Source organism: Biomphalaria glabrata, chromosome 1 (assembly GCF_947242115.1).
Source record: "Biomphalaria glabrata chromosome 1, xgBioGlab47.1, whole genome shotgun sequence".
Taxonomy (NCBI): domain Eukaryota; kingdom Metazoa; phylum Mollusca; class Gastropoda; family Planorbidae; genus Biomphalaria; species Biomphalaria glabrata.
In genome coordinates, this window is record NC_074711.1 from 8,593,305 (window position 1) to 8,610,229 (window position 16,925).

The 16,925-nt window shown below is 36.7% G+C and overlaps 1 protein-coding gene across 2 annotated transcripts; it reads right to left on the reverse strand.

The window, feature by feature from the left end:
* Window positions 1-2,913: 2,913 nt before the first annotated feature.
* LOC129924594 (uncharacterized) lies at window positions 2,914-16,880 on the reverse strand. Of its 2 annotated transcripts, XM_056020453.1 has the most exons (6): window positions 16,630-16,861; window positions 14,665-14,874; window positions 11,507-11,527; window positions 10,231-10,599; window positions 5,311-5,380; window positions 2,932-3,092 (listed from the first exon to the last, which is right to left on the reverse strand). In XM_056020453.1, the coding sequence occupies exons 1-6, from the start codon at window positions 16,676-16,678 to the stop codon at window positions 3,053-3,055; spliced, it is 759 nt and encodes a 252-aa protein (XP_055876428.1). In that variant the 5' UTR covers window positions 16,679-16,861; the 3' UTR covers window positions 2,932-3,052. The 2 variants fall into 2 exon arrangements, with proteins under 2 accessions (XP_055876436.1, XP_055876428.1); XM_056020461.1 differs by lacking the exon at window positions 10,231-10,599 and having other exon boundaries at window positions 2,914-3,092; window positions 16,630-16,880.
* Window positions 16,881-16,925: the final 45 nt, after the last annotated feature.

Below are 16,925 nucleotides of genomic sequence, written 5' to 3' on the forward strand. Positions count from 1 at the left end.
TGCCATAAGTAGGTTGAGCATGTTTCACTTTCGTATAGCGAAATGCTCATCACACAGGTCCGGTAGACTAGGGCTTTAGTATTGTTAGCCAGCAATATGTTCTCAACAATTTCTAGTGGTTGGCCATTAAAGATTACGTGAGATGCAGTATTTGTGCTCGGAACTAGTATCTTAGTCTTACTTTGACTAATATTTAAGCTGAACTTCTGGCAAGCAGCAGGTAGTTTTGTCAACCAGGGGCTGAAGCTAAATATCGGAATCGGCCACATTTGCTGCATCATCAGCATACATGAGCTTCCTGATAAGTATCTTTCTAACCTTGGTTTTTACCCGCAGCCTTGATACATTATTTCTTAAGGATCTTGAATGGAGAAATACACACCTTCGTTGATGTCGTTGTACGCATAATGCCGTAGGCCGAGAAGAACATGCCAAACAAATTAGCTGCACACCTAATCTTTCATTTACGTACACTATTTTGAAATACGAACAGTATCACAAGCCGCCCCCTAACACTTTAATCTATTAAATAAAACTCTCCCATTATTTCAATAACCATTACAAGCCGTATGTAACTTGTTCTATCGAGACCAATCATTATAGTGGTCTCAATACTGACTTGTGACAATGCAACGACTATTGGTCTACACATGTGTATTGGCTGAAAGAGGCTTACACATTGAAGTCGAGCAACTAGTTTTTTGTATAAAGCGTTTCAATAGCGATGACTGTAACATTCACACAGTTGTTCCCCCCAACCCTTTCTTTTCCCAACTGGTCCTGACAACTGACTGAATCGCATTGCATTGAGAAACCTTAAAGAATGAAATGGAGTCAATTAAAACAATTAGATAGTTATTTTTAAATATTGAGAGCTCTCTTTTTACCTGCCTGGTTGGACCACTTGGGAGGTCAATTTTGAGTTTCTGTTTTCACACAAACTGTCTTTGTAAACTTGTTTAAAGATTTCTTTGTATTTGCAAACTAAACATGATTTTACAAAGCTTATATCAACTGACTGTGTCTGTATGTGTGGTAAATAAAAAAAGGTTGTTCACGCTATTTCTCCCACACCCAATCTCGGATCAAGGTGAACATTCGCACAATTATTTCTTCTACTTGACAACACAAGAATCAATGTAAAAAAAAAATTAAACAGTTACTTAATTAACTATTAGTAATTAGGGCCAACTTTTTTTTATGGTATCAAACAAGGTAAATAAGTTGTACTTGATTAATATGATGCTATATGTTGTTGCTGTCTTGCGTAGTGCATACATGTCACCATACAGTTCGAGAATTTTTGGTTTTTCAGACCTGTCGAGTCAGAGATCAGCAAGTCTGGGGCAGTCAAACAGAATATGAGACACGGTTTCCGCTTCTTCTACGCAGTCACCGAGATTTTAAATTATGCAGTGAAAATATGAGTTAACAGGACAGTGGCCTGTCCTGCACTGTGCTATGATAGATTATTCTGGCCTGGGCAGCCTCCACCACGGTGAAGTGCGGTCATGGCACCTTATGCGCTCCCAGATTCCGCTATATTAAAATTGTGTTCAAATCGTAATGAAACATAGTAAAAACGCGGAAAAGATTTTGAAAAACAAAATAACAAGAAAGTAGAAATGTAGGATTACTGTTACGAAATAAATAAACATGTTCTTTGTGTCACAAAGGTTTGCACCTCACTCCCCATTGATCTCAAACAGACAACATGCGAAACTACATGAAAAAAAACAAACATAACAGAAGGGGTTTAGGGAAAATGCTGAGCTATGACTGACTGAGCTACTGCACGTTTGTCTGGTGTAGAGGATGTGCCAGTCGTAGTCCACAGCTTATTCTGAACTGATCAGCCGACGCGTTGGAGACTATTGAACGGTCAAGCCATTAAAATATGCTTGCTCTAAACTGGTGGTAACAAAAAAAAAAAAAAGGTATATTGCCTCACTCCACTTTCGTGGATTAAACCCTTACGATAAATAAAATTGTTGTTCATCAGACGTCTGTTCCTCGAGACGCACTCGTGCTCCACTTGTTTTGTTCCAACAAGCGATACACAAGAGTGCACCACGCTTCTGAAATTGAGTCCACGGTAGTATCTGTAGTATGTTGTTTCGACGGAAGTCTTTGACCTAGTTATCTGGCGATGGTGGAGAAAGATTTGTTTGCAGCAACTGAACTGGGTCCCGCGATTGTGCATCTACCATAGGATTGATGTTTTGTTTGTATAATGTTTTACATGTTTCGGATGTTTCGGACCATCGATAAATCCAAAACGACAGTCCAGCGCGCAAACCGCACGACCAGGCAGCCATATGACCTCATTGTTTCCTTGAGTTTTATAATAAGGTGTTCATAAAGCATTCCAATGTACATTTTACAATCACACAACGAGTAAAAGGAGGAATCAAGACCCACAGTTAAAATGTAAAATGTTTGACATGTTTCGGATGTTCCTTCAGAGTTGAAGATAGTTTACTTCCTAGTCCAAACCTCCAGCAGGACGACGGGGGATGGGAGCGGGCAGGGTTTGAACCCTCGACTGTCGATAAATCCGAACGACAGTCCAGCGAGCAAACCACACGACCAGGCTTTGTATTCGTTATGCTATGTTTATGATTGAAATAAAGTTTCTATACACCGCACCTTCGCATACCCCACAAAGCTGACACCAGCCGGTAAAACGAGTATAACCCGCGGGTTATATGTGCGGACATGTGAAGAACGTACAAAACCAAATATTCACATCACAAACTCTTAGACTAAAATTTCATTTCTACACTATGCGAATTGACCTCATTCACCAATCGTAAACAAACAACATTTAGCCTCTATCTCTTCTATATAATTTACGATCTCATGTTTAATTTATGATGGTTGTCACGTGACAGTTTTTCCCCTTTGTTTTATCAATAAGATCACGTGACTAAATGTTGTTTCTTTACGATTGGTAAATGGGGTCCATAGAAGTGCAGCTAAAACAAACTTTGATTTATTTATTGTCAGACATCTATTAAGAAGCGTAACGTAACTATTTTACAAAATTTATCTATGGAGAAGGAGCCAAATCCTGGAGAGATTTCATTTTTCTGAAAGAAAAAAAAAAGAGACAAACATTACCAAGACAGTACTGTACATTTTTTTAACAGACTAGAGAAAATATTTGTACTTCAAATCAAAATCACCACAAAATTAAAGCTACAAAAACATTGACATTTGCTTACGTGATTTAAACACACCCTGTTTTATGCACACGCAACATAACATAAAGGATTTATTCACACACATCATAACATAGTGTTCATATAAATACACATCATAACATAGTTGCTTTATATCCTACCATCATAAGAAGACTAGAGATGAGTGCAGTTGTTCACGTCTCCACGCAAACCCAGTTGAGACCAACACAATTGCCCTATTTTGTCCCTACCGAATGACATTATCTATCGTTAGTCTCTAAGTTTTTTTTTATCGTCTGTTTTTATCGTCATATTTGCTCTAAATCCGCACAACACACATCTGAACAGAGCTGCTTTATCGTCACACAGCATAAAAGTTCTACTAGTGATATAGAAATATAAACTAAAGGTCTTCTAGTTCGGTAGAATTTAGGCCAGTTGTCTACTAGTTCTTTGGAAATCTAAACTAGTGGTCTATTAGTTCTTTAGAAATGTAAAGTAGTGGTATATTAGTTCTGTAGAAATGTAAAGTAGTGACCTATTAGTTCTGTAGAAATGTAAAGAAATGGTCTATTAGTTCTGTAGAAATGTAAAGTAGTGGTCTATTAGTTCTGTAGAAATGTAAAGTAGTGGTCTATTAGTTCTGTAGAAATGTAAAGAAGTGGTATATTAGTTCTTTAGCACTTAGACAAACGAAACATTTTTGATAATAACGTTCATTGCTATTTTAAAATCTAACTGAAGATATAAATAAAAGAAAAACGGTTTTGGACCCATGGCGGCCGACTGAAGTTTTGGGAACACACTCTCTGTAATCTATACTCTAGAGTAAGATGCATGTTTATACTTTATACGTTTGTATGTATGTATGTATGTATGTATGCATGTATGTATGTATGTATGTATGTATGTATGTATGTATGTATGTATGCAGGGGCGGACTGGCTATATTGGCATTGGGGCAAATGCCCGGTGGGCTGGTACCCAAATGGGCCGGTAAGCCACCAAAATGACCGCATCAATGCCACTATGTCACATATTAAATTGTTAAAGGTTTTATAATATTCTCTTATAAAAGACCCTCTGAGCGTCGGGTTTAAAAACAACTCTTACACAGACTCTACACTGTCTACAGTGTAATACCATTTTAATTTAACACATTTTTCGAAATAATGTAAGAGCCTTCATTCGTAGACAGTGCTACTAGTAGGCTTCATTCTTTTAGGGCATATACATACTTAGCGAATAAAAAGCAATAGGGCCTATAAGGATATAAAGATATAGAGTCGACTGTATTCATTTATATCTATACATTATCAAACTTAACATTATGATTTTGAAGACAGGTAGGCCCATCAAATGATATACCTTTGGTGGGCCAAATTGTAGAGAAACGCCCGGGCCGATTTCGACGCCCAGTCCGTAACTGTATGTATGTATGTATGTATTTATGTACGTATGTATGTATGTCCCAAATAGAAATCAAAACTCTTTGACCTATCTTGATAAAACTAGGAATACATGTTTCTTAGATCAAGGCGGAGACCGTAGTATATGCTTGACCTCCCTCCCAAAACCGGAAGACCCTACAAATAGACAAGAAGTAGCTAATTGTAGCTCCATAAAAGAACGAAACTGTTTGACCAATCGGGTAAACCCATCCATTTCACACTTTAATTTTAATTTTGAAACAAGAAAAAATTGTGAAAAAAAAAACAACAAAACATTCTCCATGTTTGACATAGATCTAAATCAGTGTAACAGTGTATACTAATTATTTATATTTCAATCTATTTTTTAAATTATTTCGCCCCCCCTTTAGTACGTTGGCCGATTTGGTGGGGGTGCTGTCATGCGTATCTTTGCTGAAAAGGGAGCAAGTTCCAAAATTTGATCCATGACCTTAGGACAGCGTTTAAGATGCAGGGCGATATCTCAACACATTTATCGGCCTCTCTCTCTTTCCTCTTATTCTCTTTGTCTCTACCTTTCTCCCTTTCTCTCCCACCTTCTCTCTTACTCATTAGATTAGAGACCTATCTCTCCTTTCTCTTTCTTTTCTTCTCTGTTCCTTCTCGACCGAGTCTCTTTCTCCCCCCCCCCCACACACACACACTTTTCTTACTTTTTCAGTTCAATTATCTCTACCAAATCAAAAGTTCCTCTGTTAGCTGAGCCTATTCCAGCACGGGCTCCTACATAAAAACAGAACAAACACAAAGTTATATCAAATGAGATCCTACGAACATTTCTATTCATTTTAATTAAATGTGAAACAATCAATGTATGAAATTTTCAATTCTTTGTATAATATTCTCGTCTGCACATTGGGTGCAAAAAGCAGTTAAACTAAAAAGGTCAGAACTACTTATAATGCGTTCTTGAGCAGGGGTGGGCAAATTACAGCCCGCGAAATCAGGTGTGCCTACGATGTATATATCTAAATTATAAAGCAAATATATTATAAATAATGTCTATATAAACTATTGAAACTGTCTCAAGTTTCTTGTTCTTCTTCTTGAAACTGTCAGGTAGAGTAGAGCCTTCGGCTCTTGGAACTCTAGTCCAGCAAAAGTGAACGAGAGCTCTCTCTCTCACCAGCCAGAATGTGAGAGCAGTGTACACTGTTCTGTCTGGCGGGTGGGTTAGACTCGTGGCAAGAGGCCGCGTACACTATGACCCCCGCGATTTTCCTTTTCTATACCAGGCTATCCGTACGGGACACGCCATTTATGTAACGGCCCCTTGAGGAACAGCGCCTGGATTGTGACAAGGTTGTGGGAGCTTTTTTTACAACTCCGCGCAGTGTAATGAGGATGCTCTCGCACCCCTTTAGACACCCCCACGGGAGTCTTGTTTTGCTATGTTTTAGCCTAATCATTTCCTCCTACGATTGTTTATGTTCCTTGAAGGACTTTGACTTTGTTACTAATATTTCTAACGAAGTGTGGATGACAGATTTCACGACCCTAAATGTACACTTCAAACTAGTAGACCCTAATGCCACTAAGCTAAGTCGTTCTTCTAACGACCTTGAAATTCTAGTACTGGAGACCATTAAAGCCGTCAAGCCCAGTGCTATTTTTTCATATACTGTTGGGTCGGCATTGACAGACTTTAGAAGAGCAGGCTATGGAGCCTACATCGACTTTCTTGGCTCTTACATAGTAAAAAATCTTTGGACCATGTGGTAGTATTTGCAGCTTTGATGCGGAGACCATGGCAGTCTGTGAAGCCTTAAAGGTCATTGACTCTCAACTCGTTGAGTGACATTTGAGGTCAACACAGATTGTTGTGGTCACTGACTCAAAATCTGTACTACAGGCTTTGCAAAGCCCTGAACCATGGCCCCCAAATATCGACACTGCCATCATGGCCTCACACAACATAAAGCAGCGCTATGGCACCCCTGTAACAATGTAGTGGGTACAGAATCACATAGTATATGACTGGCAACATCATTGCAGACTCCTTGGCCCACAAGGGAGGGCATATGCAACCCACTGAAAAGGCTGGATATAATTCATAAAACAGAAATTGAAAAGTGGTTTGAGTGCTGGGTCAAGTCCCTAAAAGCCCTGGAGTCTAGGAGAACATGTGGTGGAGGATGTCCAGGCCTGTGCAAGCTATTATAGCACAGTCTATGGCCAAATTTCTATTTACGGTGCCCCCCCCCCCCCAGCTGCTGGGAAGAAGTGGAAACCGTGCCTCATATTCTGATTGACTGCCCTAGACTTGCTGATCTCCGCCTCGACAGGTCTGGGAAACCAAAAATTCTCGACCTGTATGGTTACGTGTAGGCACTACTTAAGACAGCAGGTTTTTTTTCCCAGGGCTTTGCAAGAGAGGATTTAAGCCTCTCAAGCCCTCACTCAAATGAAGTTTGATGATGATGACGTTTTTCTTGATTACTACAGCAATGGACTGTTTGCACATGAAATATATGTGAATATTAATTATTTTCAAACAAGGTTTTCACATTTTTCCAGGCAAACAAGTGAAACAGATTTTGTCATATTCCATTGCTGAAATGTGAAACTATTTCTATTTTCTATACAGTTGTTTACCGCTGCAGCAGTTAATCTTTGTTTTTATTTCAAGTGAAATGGCTAAAATGACACGATTTATTAGCAAATTTTTAGAATTCAAGAGCAAGTTTTTGATATCACCAGCTCACCATTTAACACAGAAGCTAATTCAGCTCCAGAGGACATAACTCCAAGCAAATAATGAATTGAAAGAGAAGTTCCAGTCATTACTTCTGATTAAATTTTATGAGTGCTAGAAGCTGTATTTCCACACTTAGAACAAACTTATTAGCTAAAATTTCTCATCATTTGGGTCCACATACATCAGTAAACAAGTTGTTTTTGTGTGTGGAAACTAAACAAGTGTAACCACAGGTTGATGCTAACTGATTGGCGTAGCTAGCCTATTATGTGAGGTTTGTGAGAGCCGCACGGGGCATCCAGTGGTGAGGGACATCAAACTCAGAACAAACTTTCTCCGTAAAACTACTCATAGTAATTACATAAATAAAAACCAATGCATTTATTTGTTTTGATAATTTTTTATGTCCTATATTCTTTCTTAAATGAAATTAAATAGAAGCTATAGGAAAGCTTGAATCAAAATGTACCTGACATTTGTTGGGGAAAGTAAAGACGGTGGGTCGTTGTGCTGGAAGCATGACATCCTCGTTAACCGTAGGCCACAGAAACAGGTGACCTTCACAACCTTTGTCCTATAGATCGCAAGCTGTAAAAGGGGAACTACGCCTTACATCTAAAATATGGATCCAAATTTTATGGTGCATTGTCTCGCAGAGCCCCAAAGACGTATTGACCACAAACAAAATAAATAAATTGCCATGCGAAAAAAAGAGGAAGATTTTCAATTAACAGACGAGAAAGAGCCACTGATGGAAATACCTTTATTGGACCGACTAGTTCATAAAATAATAACTCCATAAGAACAATGTCATGATAAATAACAATTTTAGTCGCCTCTATTGAATCCTTAGATGGAAATCAATCTCGATGGTTCTTCCAGCGACATAGATAAAAACAAATTTTTGTCTGCAGGCTTTAAGTAATTGTCGCAGTTTCTCAAAAAAACTCCGAACTTCCAAAACAAGAATCTTTTGAGCTTTAGAGTTTTATAAAAAAAAAAGTGTCAGTCCCCGAATAAGGCTATCTTGATTCCCATATTTTCTTTTTCTATTCTGGTAAGTGTGGCTACGCGCAAATGAATTTTTTTTCCAAACATACTTTGATGAGGAAATACTAACAATCAACGATGACGAATTTACGACTCACTAATTTTGCAACTTTGTCTATTAAACAATACCTAGTGGAAAAAGTGATTTAAATACTAGTATCGAAAATGTGCCGGCAAGAAAGCACGTGAGATTCAATTGTACTTTTTTTTTTGTAAAATATATTCCTAGCGAAATAAAAATGCTTAAATAAGGAATACATTATATTTAAAAATAAGAAACTTTTCTCGGTTTTTTTTTTTTTTTTTTGTTGGAGGGCCTCATGACGAGCTGCCGCACAGAACATCAAATAGCCTAGCTACGCCACTGCATTGCCGTCATAAACCTCATCACAAATAAAAGAAACTGTATACTAATTTGCGCCTGTTGCTGTTGCCACTTAGAAACATTAAGCCGTACATACAATCTTAAAATATTATCACGTTTCCGGCGGCTTCAGTGACGAGAAAAGCCGCGATTAGGTTTGTCCATCTGTCCCTCTGTAAATAACAAATCTTATTTCATCAAGCACTGTGGCTTGCAAAGTTTAGGTGCAACGGCTTTTTTTTTTTAAAAAAAAAGCAAACAGTTTAGTTTATAAAATTAATTATGCAAGCGATAACAAGAACACTATTTAGAATCGTTTTTTTTAGTGGCTCCCAAAAGGGGAATAGACGCTATTAGTTTTGTGTGGGCTGTCTGTTGGTCCATCCGTCTCGTTTATATAGAAAACACAGTAAAAATCCGACATCATAATATTTTAGACCGTTTAAAGTTCTGATGCCACAGATCCTTATTCATTTCTGAAAGCTGAAAATGTAATTTAAAAAAATCAAATATGCAAACATGTTTTTTTTTCATAACAATACACCCTTATTACAACTATTTACTATTGACACATTTATGCAAACGATTAAGGATTTTTGTCAATAATATCCTTTTTTTTTTTTTAAATTTTAGTAAATTCATTCATACTAACTACTACATTTACAAAGAAATGCTGACCTTTTATGAAAAAAAAATCTATGTAGTATGCATAATTTAAAACAACAATTAATAAGTAGTCTTTCATATTACTGCGTTAACTGCAGCTCTGGATTACCACAATGGAACACTTAACTAAAGGATTTTTTTATGGAAATTTTTTTTATTAAGATTTTGAATAAGAGTTTTACAAAGCAATCAGTTAAACCAAGTTCACATCTAACTTCACCTTCACTTTTTATCTCATGGTCTCCTGGACCTTTGGGGCACCACACAAGATCTGTCAACCTTCTTTTTCCATTCTTCTGTCATTTGTCTTTGTCTTTTGTCTTTCATTGTGAAGTTCTTTCTGAAAATTTTGAAACATGCCTATTTACCTGCCTGGGTGGACCACTTCGGGGGCCGCTTTTGAGTTTGTGTTTCCACACAAACTGTCTTCGTAGCCTTGTTTTTTTTTTGTTTTTTTTTTGCTGTTGTTGGTTTTTTTTTTTTGCGCTTAATTTTTGTGTTGTCAATTCTAAACGTGACCGAGTTCTAGATCACCGGGCATCCTATACTATATATAAACATTAGCAGCTTTTCACTATGTAAACAAGTTCCTTTTTTAAACACTCTGGTCTATAGGGAAATAATGTTAAGTTCATTTGTTGTTTTATTTGCCCCCGGTTATCGAGAGCGTCATGTGACAATCGCAATGACCAACCAACTTACGTACCCATTACAGCTGGGTCAACTAAATGCCTCTAAAAAAAAAAAAAGCTGAAATAAAAATTTTGTAATGAATAAGATTTTAACTATAAGTACCTGTGGTTCTATCAAAAGTAGTAGTTTCTGTTTTCAAAAACCTTGCACGATAGCTAAGTTCAACAAACCAATATTCTAACATTCCTTTCTCGTTATGAAACCATTTCATATTTTCTTTTGCGACGTAACGACCCATTTTCAAGAGCACAAGCTTCGTGGCATTTTCTATCTTCTGCCAGCGATCCAGAATATAGTGCGTATAATCGATATTGAAGGATTCGTCATTAGGGTCCAAGATGTTAGTGATGAACTTAAGATTAATTAGCACAGTTGGGGCGTTTCTTTTCAACATCTCCGGAACCTGAAGAACAAACCTCGTCAAGGTTTTGTACATCCTGGCGTAAAAGGACTTGAATTGTATAAACACTTCTAAGTTGAGGAAGAAAAGAAAATCGTACTCGATGTAATAACAATAGGCAATGTAGTGATGTAGTGACCTAATTTAGTTACAAGCGAAACTAACCTCTAGACCATCGGAATGTTTCTCTTAAAATAGTGACATGTAAATGGAGCTATTGGAATGTATATTGAGAAGGCTAAAGTCACATTTTGCAGCTATGGCGAATGAATTTATGTATTTTTTTTTAAAAACAAATTTAAAGGTTAATTTGATTAAATAATTAAATGTATGGACTACATTGCATACGTTCGTGTGTTAAATTTAAAAAAAAACTATCTTTGCGAAGAGGAGATCTAGCCTTCTCAAGACTTTAATAAAATACTCTGAAAGACACAAAGATAAAGGCACATTCCTCGTCCCATATGCTAGGACAAATTTGTACAAATACTCCTTCTTCGCAAGTGCTATTAGAGCATGGAATGGGTTGCCTGCATGACTAAATGCATGACGCGTAGGACGTAATCATCTTCTTTTTTGAAGTAACGTCTGTATTATATAAGAAGATAAGATAAGACTTTCTTTCTGTGCATGCGTTAAGTCTTTGCTCTGCTCATGCGTGACCTGTCGGTCTTATCTCATGTACACATATGATCTCAGTCCAAGAAATAGTAAACCTTTCATAGAGTTGGGCACATTTATTTTGAGGGTTTTAAGTTTTTTTCCTGGCTACTTTACATCTGTCACTGTTCCAGATAGTATTCAAGAAACCTTTATTCTAAGTTTTATTAAGATTTGTCCAACGGTTTTGATGTCTATTCGGGATGTATATACATAAATACATACATACGATTTACTTTATACTTTATATTATAGATTTATTACTTAGTAGACATAAGGTCATTAAAAACATACCTACTTTAATTAGAGAATACATACCTGTTCTTCTCTCTAGGTTTGCTACAAACAAAAACACAAGCAAACTATAAGAAGTATTTTTAAAAAGCTTTTTATAAAGGGGAAGAACTACGACTTTAAATCTATAACTACCAATAATATACACTTTTTTTTTGCTTATTAGATATAAAATAAATAATAAATTTCCCATAAATTATTGACTAATTAACCCATATGTACCCAATTTCTTACAATTAGTTCAATACAGTATCAACTTGATCGGAGAATGCGCGGTACGTGACTTTTTTGGGCCGCCGTTTTGGCGCCGCCGTTTTGGCCCCGCCGTTTTGGCGACGGGACGTTTTGGCGCGAGCCGTTTTGGCGACGGGACGTTTTGGCGAGATATCATTTGACGATAATTTAATAATCACGTAGCTTTTATAACAATGTTTATTTCACTCTACCATAATATTGTATGTATAGTATGAATTCTAACACCGTTCAGCGAATTGTTGGTTTTTTTTTTTAATTATAAAGGTTTTGCCTATTTCATGAATATAGGCCTATAATAAGTCAGATTCCTGAATGGTAATGACATGCTATATGTGAGTTCTGCTAATCGCACTGGATGAAATTTTTGGATTTCTTTCCAAAAGATTTTTTTTATTTGACAATAGTGTAATATACGAACTAGCTAAGTGTCACACTTTAATATAACAAAAACAATGTTAACATCTAAAGCTCTATTACGCTGAATGACGACAATAACTCCACACATAGTAAAGATCAAGACACGGAATGTGGTCAGTACAAACTCTAACGTTAATAGATATATTTTGAGAAATTGGGTAGGGGTGATTTGGGTGACACATCTCGCATTGACGCAGGTAGAGTTAAACAAATGAAGACAAGACCAGCACCGAGCACTGGTCGTTGGCGTCATGAGTCTGGCGATCACCTCCTTGGGAATGGTCATTACACCTATCCCGCCCCCCCCCCTCTTCTGCTCACATTTCACTCCTTGTATATACTCTTTCCTCCACCCCTCCCCTCTGTCACGCGATTTTTGTTTTTAATTTTAAAGTAATATCTTTAAAAACTTTTTGAAAATAAAAGTGTGCCTCTTAATAAGCACACATACACAAGCCAAAATGTTTATTCAAGAAAATGATGTGAAAAACAAACACACATTTACATTTAGTACGTGAAAAATATGTCATAACACAAACACTCATTCTTTTAAAAGAAATAATACAGTAAATGTACATAATGTATTTCACGCCAAAACGTCCCGTCGCCAAAACGGCTCGCTCCAAAACGACCTTCGCGCCAAAACGGCGGGGCCAAAACGGCGTCGCCAAAACGGCGGCGCCAAAACGTCCTGCTTCGAGAATGCGTGAGGGAGAAATAACGTGAACAATTATGTAAGGGGTCTAAACCCAACCAATTAGTCATATCTGTGAATACTGAAGATATAGATTACCTTTTTGCTATTGAGCAATATAATGAACAGCCAGTAATTAATTATCTGATTGGTTAATTTTTTTTGTATTGATTTGTGTCTTATCTGCTTCAATGCATAGCTGGGTGTGGGGGATATAACGATTCCATACTTTTTACCATACAGACAGACAGACAAACAGAGTGAGTTTCTATATAATATTAGTGAAAAATATATAATAACAATATATAAAATAAAAAAACATTTTTTTTTCTGTATCTGTAAGGACCAAAGCCGCTTTAGTCGTAATCTCAAAAAATCAACAAAATATTTTAAAAGCGCTTTTACTTTAGCTATTGGCATCTCGTCTTTACATTTTCATACATGCCGTTAGTTTATAAAAATGATAATAGTAATAATAATACAAGAAGTCCAAGAGTCTATCCTAGTCTACACTTCACCGAACGGAAAGGTGATTGACAGACGTTCTGTGATAATTGACAAAAGTTATTTGACATTCTTAGATATTGACGTCATACTAACTCTGCAGGAGGTCATGGCCGTCCAGTCAAACAGAGTGCTATCAGAGCATGGAATGGGTTGCCTGAGCTAGCCAGGAAAACCAGTGACTTTGCAGAATTTAGCTCATTGGTTAACATGCATGACTGAATGCATGACGCGTAGGACGTAATCGTCTTCTTTTTTGATGTAACGTCTGTATTATAAAAGATAAGATAAGAAGAGGACACGCCCATTTAGTCCTACAAAGCTTATATGAACTCACTATGTCGGTCTGTCTGGTCAAAAGTTTGTACACATTATTTGTCCGACAATTGATCTAGGATCAATCAAAAATTTTGCACAATAATTTATTTTATCTGACAAGTATCAATTGTAAAAATTAACTAATTAGTTTAACATGAAATAGAAACAATAGATAACAGATATACAATCTTCCTAGTAGAGTGGTTACCGCGTTGGCTTGAGAAGCCTGAGAAGACTTTAGCTCACAAGTTCGAATTCAGATCTTTCCCTTAAAAAATAACATTTAAAATCGATCATCCAGATACCCCGCTATTTGGAAGTTAGCTTAAATAACAATAACATTGTTATATCAACCGAGGGGATATTGACAACTGACCTCACAGATACCTTAAAGGCCCTTAACATTTCAAGGAACATTCTCGTCAGAAGGCGGTACTGATGCAGACCTGCCACACCATCAGAAAATACTTTAGTGAAAGATGTTAAAGGGACTACAATGAATTTTGTTTCTCTTTAGCGAAACTCGAACCTGGCAGCGCCAGAGAATGAATACTTATTCGTGGAGATTAAGCGTTTATGGAAATTATATAAGATAACAAAATACCCCATTGTTATATCAACCGAGGGGATAATAACAACTGACCTCACAGATACAGGCAACGAGAATGTTTCTAGTAATGCCAAGGGCCTTGAAGGTATCTGTGAGGTTAGTTGTTATTATCCCCTCGGTTGATATACCGAAACTCGACCCTGGCTTCGCCAGAGAATGAATACTGCTTCTTTTCTAACATAATAATAATAAAAATAACTTTTTTATCATAAAGGAATTTTTTTTTTTTTTTTTTTTTTTTGCAAATTGTGCATATCACATAACAAATCATTATTTAAAAATCAGGTTTATCCACATTTTCATTCAAACAATATATCACATCGTTTGAGAGTTTTTAATGATTTAATTGGAAAGAACGAATTAATGACTGCAATAGTATCTTACTTTTCATCAGTTCTTCCGCCAATGTAACCCTCAATCGAAGCATATCATTTTGCAGCTGACCATATTCTGGTTGACTATATATAAAAGTTAGAAATTTATCAAGTGCATTCGGATACAATTCCATATCTGTCAGGTCCGTCCATTCCTCTTCTAGCCATTGCCTTTCCGTTTGTCGCCATACTTCTCTTCCGCATCCATTTGTCCTACAGACTAATGACAGATAAAGGTAAATACTACTGTAATATTAATGCTATAAAATAGTTCTTTTTTTTATTTCAATAAATCACATTCAAATGCACCGGACACAACATCAGCGCTGTTGGGAACCATTTTGCAAAACATGAATTTTAATCCCTGTTTTATCATCAATCTTTAAAAAAAAAACAAGGTTGGAAAGACAGCTTGTGTGGAAACATAAACCAAAAATTGGCTCCCAAAGTGTTTTACTCATCCAGGTAAAAAGACTGCTTTCAATATTTTGAGAAAGAATCTCAGAAACAATGAACTACAAACTATCAAAAACTATAACCCCATTTTGGTGCATACAAAAAAAAAGAGACGTGTTTTTGTCGAAATTCTTGCCGACTCTCTTGTATTGTTAATTCGACTAACGACTTATGCCTCAGAATATGGATACAAATTTATTTTATTATTATTGCATTGTTAATAATTATATATATATATATTCAATGAACTGAAAGTTATGAAGATACACTTAAATTCTAGGTGTCCCTTACAAAGACCGCAGCACGAATGATAGATGAGAAGCAAAATTTATGCAGCAATAATAACCAACGATAACCTGCTAGCTTATATAAAAAAAACATTGTAAAATCAAACTGTGGCTACATCACAAGGTCCTCAGGGCTCGCAATGACCTTAATTCAGGGAATAAAACAAGAAAAAGGTAAATAGGAAGACAGAGAAAGCGATGGGGAGACAACATCAAAGGCATGAGTGAATGAAATTCTATCAAAGGCAAAAGACAGAGACTAAAGGATAAAGATCGTTGACAGATCTTGTGTGGTGCCCAGACATTCTAATGAATAAATGAAGGTGAAATTAAAAGTAAAAGTGGCCAAGCAGCTGAATACTGCAAGCACAAACAATTCTGATGTTCCCATCAAATTTACAAACATATGAGAGGAAGCTTTCAAAAACTTCTCAGTGACTGAGGTAGAAAAAAGCTGGACGTTTATACGTGATGCTATGTACCAAATATCATCACTGGTCTTAGGGAGACAACACAAAGAAAAATGAAGACTGGTTTGAAGCAAGTCTGCCAGAAATGGAAATAGCCACTAGAAACAAGAGAGTAGCCATGCTTAACAAGAAGGAGTCTTCTGTTAGATCTTCATACAGAATGTCTTGAGGAAGTCGACCTTGTGGCATTCTATGAACGCGGTCAAGCCAGACAAGGCGTCTGCTGTTGATAACAGCGCGGATGTCCTGGCAGCTTGCACTTCGCTGCACTTCCTCATTGGTTATTTTATCTTGCCACCTTATTTTATAAGATCCGCGTCAGGCATTCACATTATTTATAATATAACAAGGGGCCTAACCAGTTTGAACCGTACCGACTGTTTTGTTTGTTTTAAAATGTTTTACATGTTTCGGATGTTTTTTCAGAGTTGAAGATAGTTTACTTCCTAGTCCAAACCTCCCGCAGGACGACGAGGGGTGGGAGCGGGCAGGATTTGAACCCTAGACCATCGATAAATCCGAACGACAGTCCAGCGCGTAAACCGCACGACCAGGCAGCCATACATCGTCTGTAGAACTTTTTTTTAAAGCATTTTCATCATGGTATTATGTAGAGGGAATATTGATAAATTCCATTAAAGTTCGTCAAATTCTGTATTTCAAAACTGATTATGTCATTCTATTTAGTCTAAAAATTATTTTTTTTAAATGCATAGTGTATATCAAAATATAAAGTCATGGTAGAAATCAGACAAAACTTACCCAAATACATGGTGAACGGAATCAGTAGTAGCACACTTCGCGGTATCATGTTGTACGTGTGATTTCTTCTGTTGTGAATTTCTTAAATCAGTATGGTGTCACAAACTGGGTTCCTTTAAGTAGCATTCTCATGACAGGCCATTAATTGAAGGCATTGATTTGTAGTCGAATAACGCGGTCAGCTCAGAAGCGTATACACTTTAAGTTTTCATGGATGTAAACATATAAATTAGATATATCTTTACTTCATTATCAGTCAGAGTGTTTCAACGTAATACGTCGACACAAGAGAGTAG